Below are 16,586 nucleotides of genomic sequence, written 5' to 3' on the forward strand. Positions count from 1 at the left end.
AGTGAACCAAGGGCTATATCTGTTCTTAGTTCTACATTTTTGAATGGAGCATGCTTATTTAAGATGGTGAAGAAAGCACTTTTAAAGAACAACCAGGCATCCTCTACTGACGGGATGAGGTCAATATCCTTCCAGGATACCCGGGCCAGGTCCATTAGAAAGGCCTGCTCGCTGAAGTGTTTTAGGGAGCGTTTGACAGTGATGAGGGGTGGTCGTTTGACCGCAGACCCATTACGGATGCAGGCAATGAGGCAGTGATCACTGAGATCTTGGTTGAAAACAGCAGAGGTGTATTTAGAGGGCAAGTTGGTCAGGATGATATCTATGAGGGTGCCCATGGTTACGGATTTAGGGTTGTACCTGGTAGGTTTCTTGATAATTTGTGTGAGATTGAGGGCATCCATCTTAGATTGTAGGACGGCCGGGGTGTTAAGCATGTCCCAATTTAGGTCACCTAACAGTACGAGCTCTGAAGATGGATGGGGGCAATCAATTCACATATGGTGTCCAGGGCACAGCTGGGGGCTGAGGGGGGTCTATAACAAGCGAAAACGGTGAGAGACTCATTTCTGGAGAGATGGATCGAGTTCTGTCTATCTCTACAGTAGATCGCAATTCCGCCCCCTTTAGCAATTCTGTCTTGACGGAAAATGTTGTAATTGGGGACGGAAATTTCCGAGTTTTGGGTGGTCTTCCTAAGCCAGGATTCAGACCCGGCTAGGACATCTGGGTTGGCAGAGTGTCCTAAAGCAGTGAAGAAAACAAACTTAGGGAGGAGGCTTTTAATGTTAACCTGTTGGGGCTAGGGGGCAGTATTTTCACAGCTGGATAAAAAAACGTACCCGATTTAAACTGGTTACTACTCTTGCCCAGAAACGAGAATATGCATATAATTAGTAGGTTTGGATAGAAAACACTCTGAAGTTTCTAAAACTGTTTGAATGGTGTCTGTGAGTATAACAGAACTCATATGGCAGGCCAAAACCTGAGAAGATTCCATACAGGAAGTGCCCTGTCTGACAATTTGTTGTCCTTCTGTTGCATCTCTATCGACATTACAGCATCTGTGCTGTAACGTGACACTTTGTAAGGCTTCCATTGGCTCTCTAAAGTCGCCAGAAAGTGGAATGGGGTGTCTGCTGTCTCTGGGTAAAGTACAGCAGCTCTGTTTGTGAGTGGTCTGCCTGGGGACAGTGAGTCTGCAGATGCGCAGTCACGAGACTTCGCCATTTTTTTTCTTTCTCTCTTTGAATGAATACAACGTTGTCCGGTTGGAATATTATCTCTATTTTACGAGAAAAATAGCATAAAAATTGATTTTAAACAGCGTTTGACATGCTTCTAAGTACGGTAATGGAATATTTTGAATTTTTTTTGTCACGAAATGCGCTCGCGCGTTACACTTCGGATAGTGACCTGAACGCACTAACAAAACGGAGGTATTTGGACATAACTATGGATTATTTGGAACCAAAACATTTGTTGTTGAAGTAGAAGTCCTGGGAGAGCATTCTGACGAAGAACAGCAAAGGTAATCCAATTTTTCTAATAGGAATTCTGAGTTTAGGTTGTCCCAAACTTGGTGGATGTCAAATTAACTAGCCATGATGGCTGAGCTATGTCCTCAGTATATTGCAAAATGTGCTTTCGCCGAAAAGCTATTTTAAAATCTGACATAGCATTTGCATAAAGGAGTTCTGTATCTATAATTCTTAAAATAATTGTTATGTATTTTGTCAACGTTTATCGTGAGTAATTTAGTAAATTCACTGTAAGTTTTCGGTGGATATGCTAGTTCTGAACATCACATGCTAATGTGAAAAGCTGGTTTTTGATATAAATATGAACTTGATTGAATAGGGTGGGACGCAAACGTCCCACTGGCCCAGAGAGGTTAACATGCATGAAATCAAGGCTTTTACAGTAACAGAAGTCAACAAATGAGAGCGCCTGGTGAATAGGTGTGGTGCTGGGGTCAACAGGGCCTGGGTTAACCTCTACATCACCAGAGGAACAGAGGAGGAGTAGGATGAGGGTACGGCTAAAGGCTATAAGAACTGGTCGTCTAGTGCGTTGGGGACAGAGAATAAAAGGAGCAGATTTCTGGGCGTGGTAGAATAGATCCAGGGCATAATGTGGCGGATGAATCAGAATTAGTTGGGTAACATAGATAATGAAGATGTCTTATCTGCATAATATGCTTATGTGAGATACTTGTTATTAGAATGTATCCCTTTGGACTCTGGTGTTGGCAGTTGTACTTCTTCCCTCAGCTGGGCCTCAGTCACCCCGGGGCTCAGTCACCCCGGGGCTCAGTCACCCCGGGGCTCAGTCACCCCGGGGCTCAGTCACCCCGGGGCTCAGTCACTTGGGGCCCAGAGAGGGGAGAGGTCAGGCTTGTCTTTTACATATCCCTGGTGCTATGCAGAATATCAGAAAGGGAAGAGGACAGGATGGAACATTGTCTTCATATGTGAATGGATCTGTTAAACCATGTGAAGGGGTGGCGTGATTAATGGGGAACCAATTACTTGTCTCCGCAATGTCTGGGCGCAAGTCACTCCCTCCTTTGGCATTGGGGGGAGGTGTATGGCAGTGTCTGGAACCATTGTATGTCCTCTCTGATGTTGCACTTATCCTGGGATAGTGTATGACCTAGAGACTCACTCCCCTCAGTGAGCTTGTCCAGGAGAGGGGTCAAGAGGGGGTTTGCTTGAGATGGGAGTATCTAGAGTTGTCAATTGATTTATGCCATTGGATGAGATGGTGTTTTTGTGCTATGAAGTACCAGGAACGGGATTAGAACCTCGTTTTAGGGACCAAACTGAACGATAATTTATAGCGAATGCTATCTGGCTATGGGATACTCCTTTCTCAATTATAAAGTCCCTTTGTGAACTCTTCCTAAGATCTGTGGTTCGTCTTGTACGTTGAGAGGGGTGTATCTTGGCTATAAAAGATCTTTGTACTTTTGTGTTGTCACTCTCAACGGTTCATTAGAAATGGTGAATCGTTGAAAGTCTAGTGCTAATGCAAAGCTCTAATTATTAAAGATGTAGTTTAAGTATAACTCTGACTGGTGTGTGAAGTTGTAACTCTCCTCATTTGGTAATGCAGAAATTAGCCACCACACATAATGTACAGACAAGGGTATGGTAGGGTGTGAGTACAGTGGGGGTAAACCTAGGCATTGAGTGACGATGAGAGAGGTTGCATGTCTCTGGGAGGCACCAGTTAAGCCAGGTGAGGTCTGTGTGGGACTAGGGGCTCCGCTGTATGATAAAACAATGAGAGCTGCCTTAAACAACAGTATACAAGGCATATTGACATTAGAGAGGCATAAGCAATCACAGGTGTTGATTGGGATGGCTAAGACAACAACAGGTAAATGGCGATGGAATGGGCAGAGAGGGTCAGTTAGCTTCACACAGGGCCTGAGTTTGAGGCTGGGTCAGACAGATAAACAAAATGAAGCACGGTGTTAATGGACAGTAACATGAATGTGTGCATGAGGCAGATGCTTCTGCGACTCGAGTTTCACCATCAGATGGAAGACGGAGGCCCCTCATCCTGGTCAGTCTCACCGGAGGAAAGGAAGGAGAGAGCAGGGAAGGTGAGAGGCAGACTCTCCTGAGTCTAATGCCGTATTCAAAACATCTGGGAACTCTTGAGGGAAAAAAACTAAATCCGATTGGGAAATAGTTTTGAACGGTCATCAAACTCAGAATTCCAAGTCGGAGAATGGAGGAGTGATCTTTCTAGAGCTCCGACTTTTCAACCTGAAAATCACTGATGTCATGATTTGACCTCGTTTCCCCTCCCAGAGTTCCCAGTTGTCCTGAAAGCACCATGACCATCAGATGCAGGTACCATCAGTCAAGTAAAAATATTTTAATTTATGCTGATCTATTTGCTCTAGTTTTGAAATATAATATGGTCTGAGAATAACAATGTTGGCAGGCCAGGCATATAGCCCCTATGCTGTGATAATGTATTAGACCAGGCATATAGCCACTATGCTGTGATAATGTATTAGACCAGGCATATAGCCACTATGCTGTGATAATGTATTAGACCAGGCATATAGCCACTATGCTGTGATAATGTATTAGACCAGGCATATAGCCACTATGCTGTGATAATGTATTAGACCAGGCATATAGCCACTATGCTGTGATAATGTATTAGACCAGGCATATAGCCACTATGCTGTGATAATGTATTAGACCAGGCATATAGCCACTATGCTGTGATAATGTATTAGACCAGGCATATAGCCACTATGCTGTGATAATGTATTAGACCAGGCATATAGCCACTATGCTGTGATAATGTATTAGACCAGGCATATAGCCACTATGCTGTGATAATGTATTAGACCAGGCATATAGCCACTATGCTGTGATAATGTATTAGACCAGGCATATAGCCACTATGCTGTGATAATGTATTAGACCAGGCATATAGCCACTATGCTGTGATAATGTATTAGACCAGGCATATAGCCACTATGCTGTGATAATGTATTAGACCAGGCATATAGCCACTATGCTGTGATAATGTATTAGACCAGGCATATAGCCACTATGCTGTGATAATGTATTAGACCAGGCATATAGCCACTATGCTGTGATAATGTATTAGACCAGGCATATAGCCACTATGCTGTGATAATGTATTAGACCAGGCATATATCCACTATGCTGTGATAATGTATTAGACCAGGCATATAGCCACTATGCTGTGATAATGTATTAGACCAGGCATATAGCCACTATGCTGTGATAATGTATTAGACCAGGCATATAGCCACTATGCTGTGATAATGTATTAGACCAGGCATATAGCCACTATGCTGTGATAATGTATTAGACCAGGCATATAGCCACTATGCTGTGATAATGTATTAGACCAGGCATATAGCCACTATGCTGTGATAATGTATTAGACCAGGCATATAGCCACTATGCTGTGATAATGTATTAGACCAGGCATATAGCCACTATGCTGTGATAATGTATTAGACCAGGCATATAGCCACTATGCTGTGATAATGTATTAGACCAGGCATATAGCCACTATGCTGTGATAATGTATTAGACCAGGCATATATCCACTATGCTGTGATAATGTATTAGACCAGGCATATAGCCACTATGCTGTGATAATGTATTAGACCAGGCATATAGCCATTATGCTGTGATAATGTATTAGACCAGGCATATAGCCACTATGCTGTGATAATGTATTAGACCAGGCATATAGCCACTATGCTGTGATAATGTATTAGACCAGGCATATAGCCATTATGCTGTGATAATGTATTAGACCAGGCATATAGCCACTATGATAATGTATTAGACCAGGCATATAGCCACTATGATAATGTATTAGACCAGGCATATAGCCCCTATGCTGTGATAATGTATTAGACCAGGCATATAGCCACTATGCTGTGATAATGTATTAGACCAGGCATATAGCCACTATGCTGTGATAATGTATTAGACCAGGCATATAGCCACTATGCTGTGATAATGTATTAGACCAGGCATATAGCCACTATGCTGTGATAATGTATTAGACCAGGCATATAGCCAATATGCTGTGATAATGTATTAGACCAGGCATATATCCACTAAGCTGTGATAATGTATTAGACCAGGCATATAGCCACTATGCTGTGATAATGTATTAGACCTACTCCACAAACCTCATTCCTACACAACTGTTTTTATTAGGTTCATGTTACATTTTTAAAGTCATGTTTAAAACCAAAAAACATCTGAGTGAGAGATCTTACTGTTTGACTGTGAAAGTGATCAGAAAAGGTGGGTGACCACAGCGCTAAGTGGTCTGTTGACATTTCACAGAGCTGCGCTTGTTTATTTGTGAGAAATAAAAAAAATATGAATATGAAAATACTACGTCATGTCTGAAAAATGTATATCTCATCTCTTTTGTTTCATGTCCTGAGGATTCGAGAAGAAAGATGGCGAGTTCAATGGGAAAGTGAGCCTGTCAGGTAGCCAGTTCTCTTGCAGAGAATCCTAGCCTCTATGGGCAAGGTGGGACGCTGGCAATACTGCCCCCTAGCCCTAACAGGCTAGCTGACGAGATGCAATTTTCCAGATTTTTGACCTCTTTTTCCCCTCTGGCTTCCATTGATTTAGTCTAATTCTGGTCATCTTATAATAGGTAAAAAAAACTCCAATAACTTTTGATCGGATTATGACAGGCATGAGGGTTGGACCAATGGTTTTCTGAGAGGAATATCTACATCATTTACATATTACTTTACCCATTGCTCAACAGATCTGATCTAACAGGAGCGAGGTAATGCCGAGGTTGTTAGGAGCGAGGTAATGCCGAGGTTGTTAGGAGCGAGGTAATGCCGAGGTTGTGAGGAGCGAGGTAATGCCGAGGTTGTGAGGAGCGAGGTAATGCCGAGGTTGTGAGGAGCGAGGTAATGCCGAGGTTGTGAGGAGCGAGGTAATGCCGAGGTTGTGAGGAGCGAGGTAATGCCGAGGTTGTTAGGAGCGAGGTAATGCCGAGGTTGTTAGGAGCGAGGTAATGCCGAGGTTGTTAGGAGCGAGGTAATGCCGAGGTTGTTAGGAGCGAGGTAATGCCGAGGTTGTGAGGAGCGAGGTAATGCCGAGGTTGTTAGGAGCGAGGTAATGCCGAGGTTGTTAGGAGCGAGGTAATGCCGAGGTTGTTAGGAGCGAGGTAATGCCGAGGTTGTTAGGAGCGAGGTAATGCCGAGGTTGTGAGGAGCGAGGTAATGCCGAGGTTGTGAGGAGCGAGGTAATGCCGAGGTTGTTAGGAGCGAGGTAATGCCGAGGTTGTTAGGAGCGAGGTAATGCCGAGGTTGTTAGGAGCGAGGTAATGCCGAGGTTGTTAGGAGCGAGGTAATGCCGAGGTTGTTAGGAGCGAGGTAATGCCGAGGTTGTTAGGAGCGAGGTAATGCCGAGGTTGTTAGGAGCGAGGTAATGCCGAGGTTGTTAGGAGCGAGGTAATGCCGAGGTTGTTAGGAGCGAGGAGTGCAGTAATGCTGAGGTTGTTAGGGGTGTGGTAATGCCGAGGTTGTTATGAGTGAGGTAATGCTGTGGTAATGCTGAGGAGTGAGGAGTGTGGCAATGCTGTGGTAATGCTGAGGAGTGAGGTAATGCTGAGGAGGGAGGTAATGACATCCATGCTGAGAAGAAACCCTTTACATCAGAGTTGTTTGTCCCTGTTGAAATACAAGACTATATTCTAGAGGTGAGAGGTCAGCATAGCATAGACGCCGATGGCAACATCTCTCATCAACATAACGAGACGTATCCACCAATCCAAAGAGAGGAATAGGCGGGAGCTTGACAGCCCGCCGTTCTGCTCCGTGGACAACAAATCCCATCGTCAGGGAAGAGACTCTTCTCATCTGCTCCCCTCCACGGAGGGCCTGGTGTCTTTTACAGACCTAGACAACCAGGGAGGTCCTTACTAATCAGTGACCTTCATTCATCGATCAAGGTCAAGGAAAGAGGAAATACCGCCGGATTACAGAAGCGTACCTGGTGAACACAGGAGCGTACCTGGTGAACACAGGAGCGTACCTGGTGAACACAGGAGCGTACCTGGTGAACACAGGAGCGTACCTGGTGAACACAGGAGCGTACCTGGTGAACACAGGAGCGTACCTGGTGAACACAGGAGCGTACCTGGTGAACACAGGAGCGTACCTGGTGAACACAGGAGCGTACCTGGTGAACACAGAAGCGTACCTGGTGAACACAGAAGCGTACCTGGTGAACACAGAAGCGTACCTGGTGAACACAGAAGCGTACCTGGTGAACACAGAAGCGTACCTGGTGAACACAGATGTTGCACTTGTCGCAGAACACCATCTCGTTGTTGTCCTCGCTGTCAGGTGACCGACAGACATCGCACACGACGTCCTCGTCGTACTCCATGCCAAGCCCTTCCTCCGTTGCCATGGCATGGCTCATTCTGTCATAGCAACGCCGCTCAAACTCCTCCATCGCTCGCTCCATGGTCATCTCGTCCAGCAGCACCATACCTGGAGAACAGATAACATTAACCGCTGCACAGCGCTGAACCACTACACAGTCGATACTACACAGTGCTGAACCACTACACAGTGCTGAACCACTACACAGTGCTGAACCACTACACAGTGCTGAACCACTACACAGTGCTGAACCACTACACAGTCGATACTACACAGTGCTGAACCACTACACAGCGCTGAACCACTACACAGCGCTGAACCACTACACAGTCGATACTACACAGTGCTGAACCCCTACACAGCGCTGAACCACTACACAGTCGATACTACACAGTGCTGAACCACTACACAGCGCTGAACCACTACACAGCGCTGAACCACTACACAGTCGATACTACACAGTGCTGAACCACTACACAGTGCTGAACCCCTACACAGTGCTGAACCACTACACAGTCGATACTACACAGTGCTGAACCACTACACAGCGCTGAACCACTACACAGCGCTGAACCACTACACAGTCGATACTACACAGTGCTGAACCCCTACACAGCGCTGAACCACTACACAGCGCTGAACCACTACACAGCGCTGAACCACTACACAGCGCTGAACCACTACACAGTCGATACTACACAGTGCTGAACCACTACACAGTGCTGAACCCCTACACAGTGCTGAACCACTACACAGTGCTGAACCACTACACAGTCGATACTACACAGTGCTGAACCACTACACAGCGCTGAACCACTACACAGCGCTGAACCACTACACAGTCGATACTACACAGTGCTGAACCCCTACACAGCGCTGAACCACTACACAGTGCTGAACCACTACACAGCGCTGAACCACTACACAGCGCTGAACCACTACACAGCGCTGAACCACTACACAGTGCTGAACCACTACACAGCGCTGAACCACTACACAGTGCTGAACCACTACACAGCGCTGAACCACTACACAGCGCTGAACCACTACACAGCGCTGAACCACTACACAGTCGATACTACACAGCGCTGAACCACTACACAGTGCTGAACCACTACACAGCGCTGAACCACTACACAGTCGATACTACACAGCGCTGAACCACTACACAGTGAGCTGTACAACCGTAGTGGAGGTAGATCTACTGACCCATCAGAGTGAAGTGGTGGTTGATGAGCTCCAGCCAGGCCACGTCAGTGTCGTTGAGGTCGTATCGACACGCCCCCTCGGCCAGGGTCTGGACGTCCACGTACCCCAGCGCCCCTGAACACCCCGAACGGATCCACTTCTTAGGCGTCGAGAACATCACCTCCATCCCCTGCTCAGCCACCACCCTACAGAGCAGAGATATGATTAGAGATTAGATATGACTAGAGAGCAGAGATAGGCTACATGTCTTACCGGGCCTACAGGCTGGGGGGATGGAGTTCAGGCTACATGTCTTACCGGGCTACAGGCTGGGGGATGGAGTTCAGGCTACATGTCTTACCGGGCTACAGGCTGGGGGATGGTGTTTAGGCTACATGTCTTACCGGGCTACAGGCTGGGGGATGGAGTTCAGGCTACATGTCTTACCGGGCTACAGGCTGGGGGATGGTGTTTAGGCTACATGTCTTACCGGGCTACAGGCTACATGTCTTACCGGGCTACAGGCTGGGGGATGGTGTTTAGGCTACATGTCTTACCGGGCTACAGGCTGGGGGATGGAGTTCAGGCTACATGTCTTACCGGGCTACAGGCTGGGGGATGGTGTTTAGGCTACATGTCTTACCGGGCTACAGGCTGGGGGATGGAGTTCAGGCTACATGTCTTACCGGGCTACAGGCTACATGTCTTACCGGGCTACAGGCTGGGGGATGGAGTTCAGGCTACATGTCTTACCGGGCTACAGGCTGGGGGATGGAGTTCAGGCTACATGTCTTACCGGGCTACAGGCTACATGTCTTACCGGGCTACAGGCTGGGGGATGGAGTTCAGGCTACATGTCTTACCGGGCTACAGGCTGGGGGATGGAGTTCAGGCTACATGTCTTACCGGGCTACAGGCTGGGGGACGGTGTGTGGGCTACATGTCTTACCGGGCTACAGGCTACATGTCTTACCGGGCTACAGGCTGGGGGATGGTGTTTAGGCTACATGTCTTACCGGGCTACAGGCTGGGGGATGGTGTTTAGGCTACATGTCTTACCGGGCTACAGGCTACATGTCTTACCGGGCTACAGGCTGGGGGACGGTGTGTGGGCTACATGTCTTACCGGGCTACAGGCTACATGTCTTACCGGGCTACAGGCTGGGGGATGGTGTGTGGGCTGACAGGGACCTGGACTCCTTTCTCCCACTCCTGTCTCCAGGGATCGACCAGGACGTAATAATCCTCTGGGTTCAGATGGTATGTGTCATGGAGCTTCATGGCCGTGATGAAGTCTGTCCTGAACACCTGCACAACACAGGGACATAGACCAGACACTCACTAAATACCTGGGACACAGACAGATCACTCACTAAACATCTGGGACACAGACAGATCACTCACTAAATACCTGGGACACAGACAGATCACTCACTAAATACCTGGGACACAGACAGATCACCCACTAAATACCAGGGACACAGACCAGATCACCCACTAAATACCTGGGACACAGACAGATCACTCACTAAATACCTGGGACACAGACAGATCACCCACTAAATACCTGGGACACAGACAGATCACTCACTAAATACCTGGGACACAGACAGATCACTCACTAAATACCTGGGACACAGACAGATCACTCACTAAATACCTGGGACACAGACAGATCACCCACTAAATACCTGGGACACAGACAGATCACTCACTAAACACCTGGGACACAGACAGATCACTCACTAAATACCTGGGACACAGACAGATCACTCACTAAACACCTGGGACACAGACAGATCACCCACTAAATACCTGGGACACAGACAGATCACTCACTAAATAATTGATGAGGGTAGGAGTGAGAGTCGTCTGTTCTTTCGACCAAATGATTGAAACATTTTTAGCCGTGTATTTTTCCATATATAGACACATCCTGTGTTTTAATAACCGAGATGGTCTGATTCTTTAAGCGCACTGTTTGTTTAAATAATTAACACATACAAATTACTGTAGAGGGAGTACGAAATTGATTTGATTGAGTAGGGCCGGGCTCAGACATGCTGCGCAAAAAATCTCTCTCTCTCTCTCAACATAGTCACAGCCAATTCTGATTGAAAAGTTGTTACCAAAATCCCTCATTTGTTTAGGAAAAAAACATTCCCTATTCCCTCAACCCTTGATGTGACACATGTATGCATCACATGCACGTGACCAATAGCCTATCAATCAAATCAATACATTGGTTATAAACTCTGAACACCGTAACACCAAAATGGATGCAGAGGACGTGAAAAACAAACTGGAAACAGGCTAATGTTTACTGGTTGCTCAGAAGGGAAAGGGGAAGTCAGATGTGTGGAAGACATTTGGCTTAGCTGTGGAAACTACTGGAGATCCAGACAAAGGAGGGTGTAGGAGCAGGCCTCCAGCTCCATGGTGGTTAGGTTAACCCTAACCCAAAGGAGGGTGTAGGAGCAGGCCTCCAGCTCCATGGTGGTTAGGTTAACCCTAACCCAAGGAGGGGGAGCGGCCTCCGCTCCAGGGGAGGCCCCCCGGGGGGAGGGCGCTCCGGGGAGGCCCTCCCGGGGGGGGGCAGGCCTCCGCCCGGTGGTCAGGTTAACCCTAACCCAAAGGAGGGTGTAGGAGCAGGCCTCCAGCTCCATGGTGGTCAGGTTAACCCTAACCCAAAGGAGGGTGTAGGAGCAGCTCCATGGTGGTTAGGTTAACCCTAACCCAAAGGAGGGTGTAGGAGCAGGCCTCCAGCTCCATGGTGGTTAAGCTAGCTACCCCAGAAGTTGCGGTCAAACAAATAATGCTTTATTACCAGCGCGGTATTGTAAACACATCGTTCGTGGACGGTGTTTGCAGACTTTTTTTGTTCAGCTTTGACATTGCTACTGATAGTAGTGGTGGCGCTTGGCTTGCACGTGCAAATTCAGAACACAGACGCAGGCAATGAGGCGTGAACGCTGAGATCCTGGTTGAAGACAGCAGAGGTGTATTTGGAGGACAGGTTGGTCAGGATGATATCTAAGAGGGTGCCCCCATGGTTACGGATTTAGGGTTGTACCTGGTAGGTTCCTTGATAATTTGTGTGAGATTGAAGGCATCTAGCTTAGATTGTAGGACGGCCGGGGTGTTAAGCAGATCCCAGTTTAGGTCACCTGACAGTACGAACTCTGAAGATAGATGGGGGGGAAAGAAATATATTTCCAGCTAACCGTTATCAACTGTTTTTGCATTTTCATTATGGGGTATTGTGTGTAGATTGATGAGGGGGGAAAAACTATTGAATCAATTTTAGAAATAGGTTGTAACGTAACAAAATTTGGAAAAAGTCAATGGGTCTGAATACTTTCAGAATGCACTGTAGTGACAAAGACAGGTCACTCACTAAATACCGGGGACATTGGGTAGGCTTGGGCGGTATCCAGATTGTCATACCATTCTTCTGCCAACATGGAATTTATTATTAATGGCGCCAAAAACGCAACAAAAGCTTATTGGGCATCTATTACCAGAATGCTAACAAACTTAGCACAATTAATAACGAAATTACATAGATGCTGTTAACTAAATGCTAATGAGCAAAAATGAACAAACTAATTGCAAAGGTAGGAAAATCCATCTCATAAAGTTATACAAACGTAGCTAGTTACCGAATGTCATTTAATCGTGTGTGGACTTACAAGCGAAAGTGAACGACAGAAATTGTGCAAATGAACAGAGTTGTGATGCATGCCTTTCTGAAGAAAGAGCAGCATGTGTACACCGGCCCAGAGGGGGAGAACGGCCCAGAGGGGGAGAACGGCCCAGAGGGGGAGAACGGCCCAGAGGGGGAGAACGGCCCAGAGGGGGAGAACTGAACAGAACCCATCCAGAGCTCTTTGACTTCTGGCCATTATAAGATATCTGATGGCAAACATTTAGTAGTGAACTGCATATACAAGTGTAACTTCAACAAACTAGCATGTGCAACTGCAGAGTAAGTGAACATTTAGTCAAGTAAACTCCTTTCGTTAGCAAAAATCAAGCGCAAAAGTGTAAGCAAGCATTGAGTATGATTTGCAGGACAATGAAGAATTGTTTCAAAAAAAAGGGAGGCCTCGTCGTTTGGAACTGGCTTGCCGTTAAGACATCCGACCTCGCACAGTACGAGCAAATCCCAAGACACCTTCCAGCCAGACCTACACTCAGCTAACACACCTCGCACAGTACCGTTTGGTGGACAAGTTGTGTTGACGCATTGTGCTAAAGCCAAAAAGGTGGAAAACACCAGCAATCTTTTTCACCACCTGAAAATCCTGCATGTGCACGAATATGAAGAATCTCCCAGAATGCGTGAAGCAAACCCCCTGGAGCAGCGGAGCAAATCCCAAGACACCTTCCAGCCAGACCTACACTCAGCTATCACTCATCATTTGTTAGTGGTACTCCCTATGACAAGAAGAGCAACAAGTGGAATGAGATAACGAGTGGAATTACGTATCACGTAGAACCAATTCAAACTGTGGAGAAAGACGGTTTCAGAAAGTTGATTCGAACTCTAGACCCAAGATACGAGAGATCCCGAGCCGTAAATACTACAGCAAAACATGTCTGCCAGAACTCTGAATGGTCGGGACAGAGTTGCCAACGAAATCCATAAATGCTGGTAAGTTTCAACATCCAAAACACAGAACTAGGTAGAAAAATAACATAACTTAAAAACAAACAACTTAAAATGTATTCCTTATCTCCTCTGTTTAAAGTTATAGCTGACTACACTGCCTGATCCTCATATGTTATTTGTAAAAATGTGTGAAATATCCAGTCACATTAGCCTGTGGTTTCAATTATTTATCCATCTTCTCTTTTTTTAATAATAATAGCCAACTCAATAAATGGTCCCGTTTTCTAAAGCAACATAGCTCTCAATCACAACGGTTGTATGTAAATCGATAGATGGATTACATTTGTAATGATGTCCAGGGTCCATGCTGTAAATTGTTCTAATTACAGCAGATGCAATGTTATTTCTATTGAATAATTGTGATTCATATGTAATTATTATTATTTTTTTAGAGGAGTGTCCAAAACAAACCTCGGGTTCCCGGGCTATAGGAGTGTGCAAGAAAGTGGTCAGTGGTCTGATAAGTGCATAGGATAAACTGAGTCTGCCCCTCCACAAGCTCATCACGGACAAGGTGGGGATCTGGACTGCAGATGATGGAAAGAGTCCTGGAGCAGAAAAAGGCCATCACACAAGTCCTGGCAGCAGACAACAACAACAAACCGCCACCTTGCACCCCCCATGCAAGACAATGAGGTCTTTGAATCTATCACGCCAGCACTTATGCCCCTCCCGGATTCACAGATGCCCCGTCATACGTGAACATGTCCTATCTGAAGCCGGTCCTCCACTCACTCAAGACAGAGGTTCTCAAATCAAATGAGGGTGAAGCCAAACTGACCCGAGAGATTAAGATGAGGGTCCTCAATTACCGTAATTTCCGGACTATTAAGCGCACCTGAATATAAGCCGCACCCACTGAATTAAAAAATATATATTTTTTGAACATAAATAAGCCGCACGTCTATAAGCCGCAGGTGCCTACCGGTACATTGAAACAAATTAACTTTACACAGGCTTTAACGAAACACGGCTTGTAACAAAAATAAATAGGCTTTAACGAAACACGGTGTCGTGTCTTTGGCTATGCCGGATTAAGTGATATGACATGCTATTCTATAAAATAATTTCTCTGTAATTAATATTACCTGATTAAGCTAATCATGTAAATGTAACTAACTAGAAAGTCGGGGCACCACGGAAGAACGTTTATAGAGCCGTTATCTTCCGAATAAACTCTTAAAATACTTAGTAATATTTTACATCGATAGCAGTCAATATTAACCCTTGTCTCATTTTCAGTCTCATAATGAAAGTTGTAAATTCTTGGCTATCTTCACGAACCCTGGCTAACAAGTTGAATCAGCAATACAAAATTGGGTTTAATTATTTATTTACTAAATACCTAAACTAAATCACACAGAATTACAAATACACCGAATACAAATGATGTCATACAGAATTCACCCCTGGTGAACGGAACCTGTATCATGGCTGGTTACACAAAGGAAAGGGGTTTGGGCTTGAATGAAAGAGCGGGAAGACTTAGGAACACAGAAACAGCAGCTATGCTATCGTAAATACATTATCTTATGCATTCTAAATTACCGCCCATTTGGAAAAGGAAAATGCAATAAATATTTACTCTGAGCTGCGCTTCGGTAGATTGGTCGTAGATGCTGGCCGGGTTGGCCAACAGATATTCCTGTTCCTCGGAAGAATGTCTCTGGTGGTAAATTGGATACGAGGATGCCATCCACGTATCCGTCTGTTAGACTGGATCCGTCGTCCGTCCTTTCCTAGCCCACGTCTACAGCGGCCGCTGCTAACTCAACGGCTAGGAAGTATCACTTCTGTAGTGAATAAGCTCAAAGTTCATACCATTCGCCACCAAAGCTCACGCCGAGGTTGGCTTAGTTCTGTACTTGACGTGTGTCCTTCTAACGTAGAGGCTGCAGCCCTCCCGTACTGGAACAACCTGGTTATCTTTTCGTCAAAGGCTTATATAGTGGAGAGGGGGAGGGAGGTGTTTCATCGTTTATAACCCCTCCTCTTCACAGGGGTGGGCCACTGATCAAGCAGGGCACTTTCCTTATGAAAACCCAATTCTCTCATTTGGAAGATGAAATTACATTTAATCTCCTAACAAACAATTTCAATATCAAACATTTCAATTGCATAACAATTCCATGTTACTCTGATAACTAGAGGGTGTATACTTTCTCAGGTACAGTTTATGTCGTCCTGTCATCAGTCATAATGTCTCAGATGACAACCGAACTGACATCCATACTCATTACGTTCCCAAGCATATTTCCAACTGGTTTTATTACCAAAATATGGTTCCTTTTCCCCATTTGTTTGATGTTCCCAGACTCTCTATATTTAACACAGGCTATTCAAGTCCTTCAGTAGGGTCAGAGAGGGGAAGGGAGAAAGGTATTTATGGGGGGGGGGGGGGGGTCATAAACCTTACCCACAGGCCAACGTCATGACAACGGCTTGTAACAAAAATAAATAGGCTTTAACGAAACACGGCTTGTAACAAAAATAAATAGGCTTCAACGAAACACGGCTTGTAACAAAAAATAAAAAATTTGCAGTAAGCTTTAGTTGTCTTTTTGCACTGAGTCAATTCCTAACGCTGCTGTTTCCAACGTCTTATCATCGACTCATTAAGACCAAGCTCCCGTGCAGCAGCTCTATTTCCTTTTCCAACAGCCAGATCAATCGCCTTCAACTTGAAAGCTGCATCATATGCATTTCTCCGTGTCTTTGCCATGATGAGGGTGACAAAATGACTACCGTAATCAGAATGATGGGAAGTTTGAG

General features: G+C 45.7%; 1 protein-coding gene across 4 annotated transcripts in view; it reads right to left on the bottom strand.

Moving 5' to 3' along the window:
• jade1 (jade family PHD finger 1) overlaps positions 1–16,586 on the bottom strand; it is a 66,078-nt gene that overhangs the window by 36,982 nt on the left and 12,510 nt on the right. For all 4 annotated transcript variants that reach the window (XM_045705232.2, XM_045705120.2, XM_045705172.2 and 1 more), the window contains exons 4-6: positions 10,290–10,447; positions 9,161–9,345; positions 7,848–8,059 (exon numbers count right to left, since the gene is read on the bottom strand). In XM_045705232.2, coding sequence (XP_045561188.2) covers positions 7,848–8,059; positions 9,161–9,345; positions 10,290–10,447 — 555 coding nt within the window. The remainder of the gene's footprint in view (positions 1–7,847; positions 8,060–9,160; positions 9,346–10,289; positions 10,448–16,586) is intronic.

The sequence above is a fragment of the Salmo salar genome, chromosome 01 (assembly GCF_965601325.2).
Source record: "Salmo salar chromosome 01, fSalSal1, whole genome shotgun sequence".
NCBI lineage: Eukaryota > Metazoa > Chordata > Actinopteri > Salmoniformes > Salmonidae > Salmo > Salmo salar.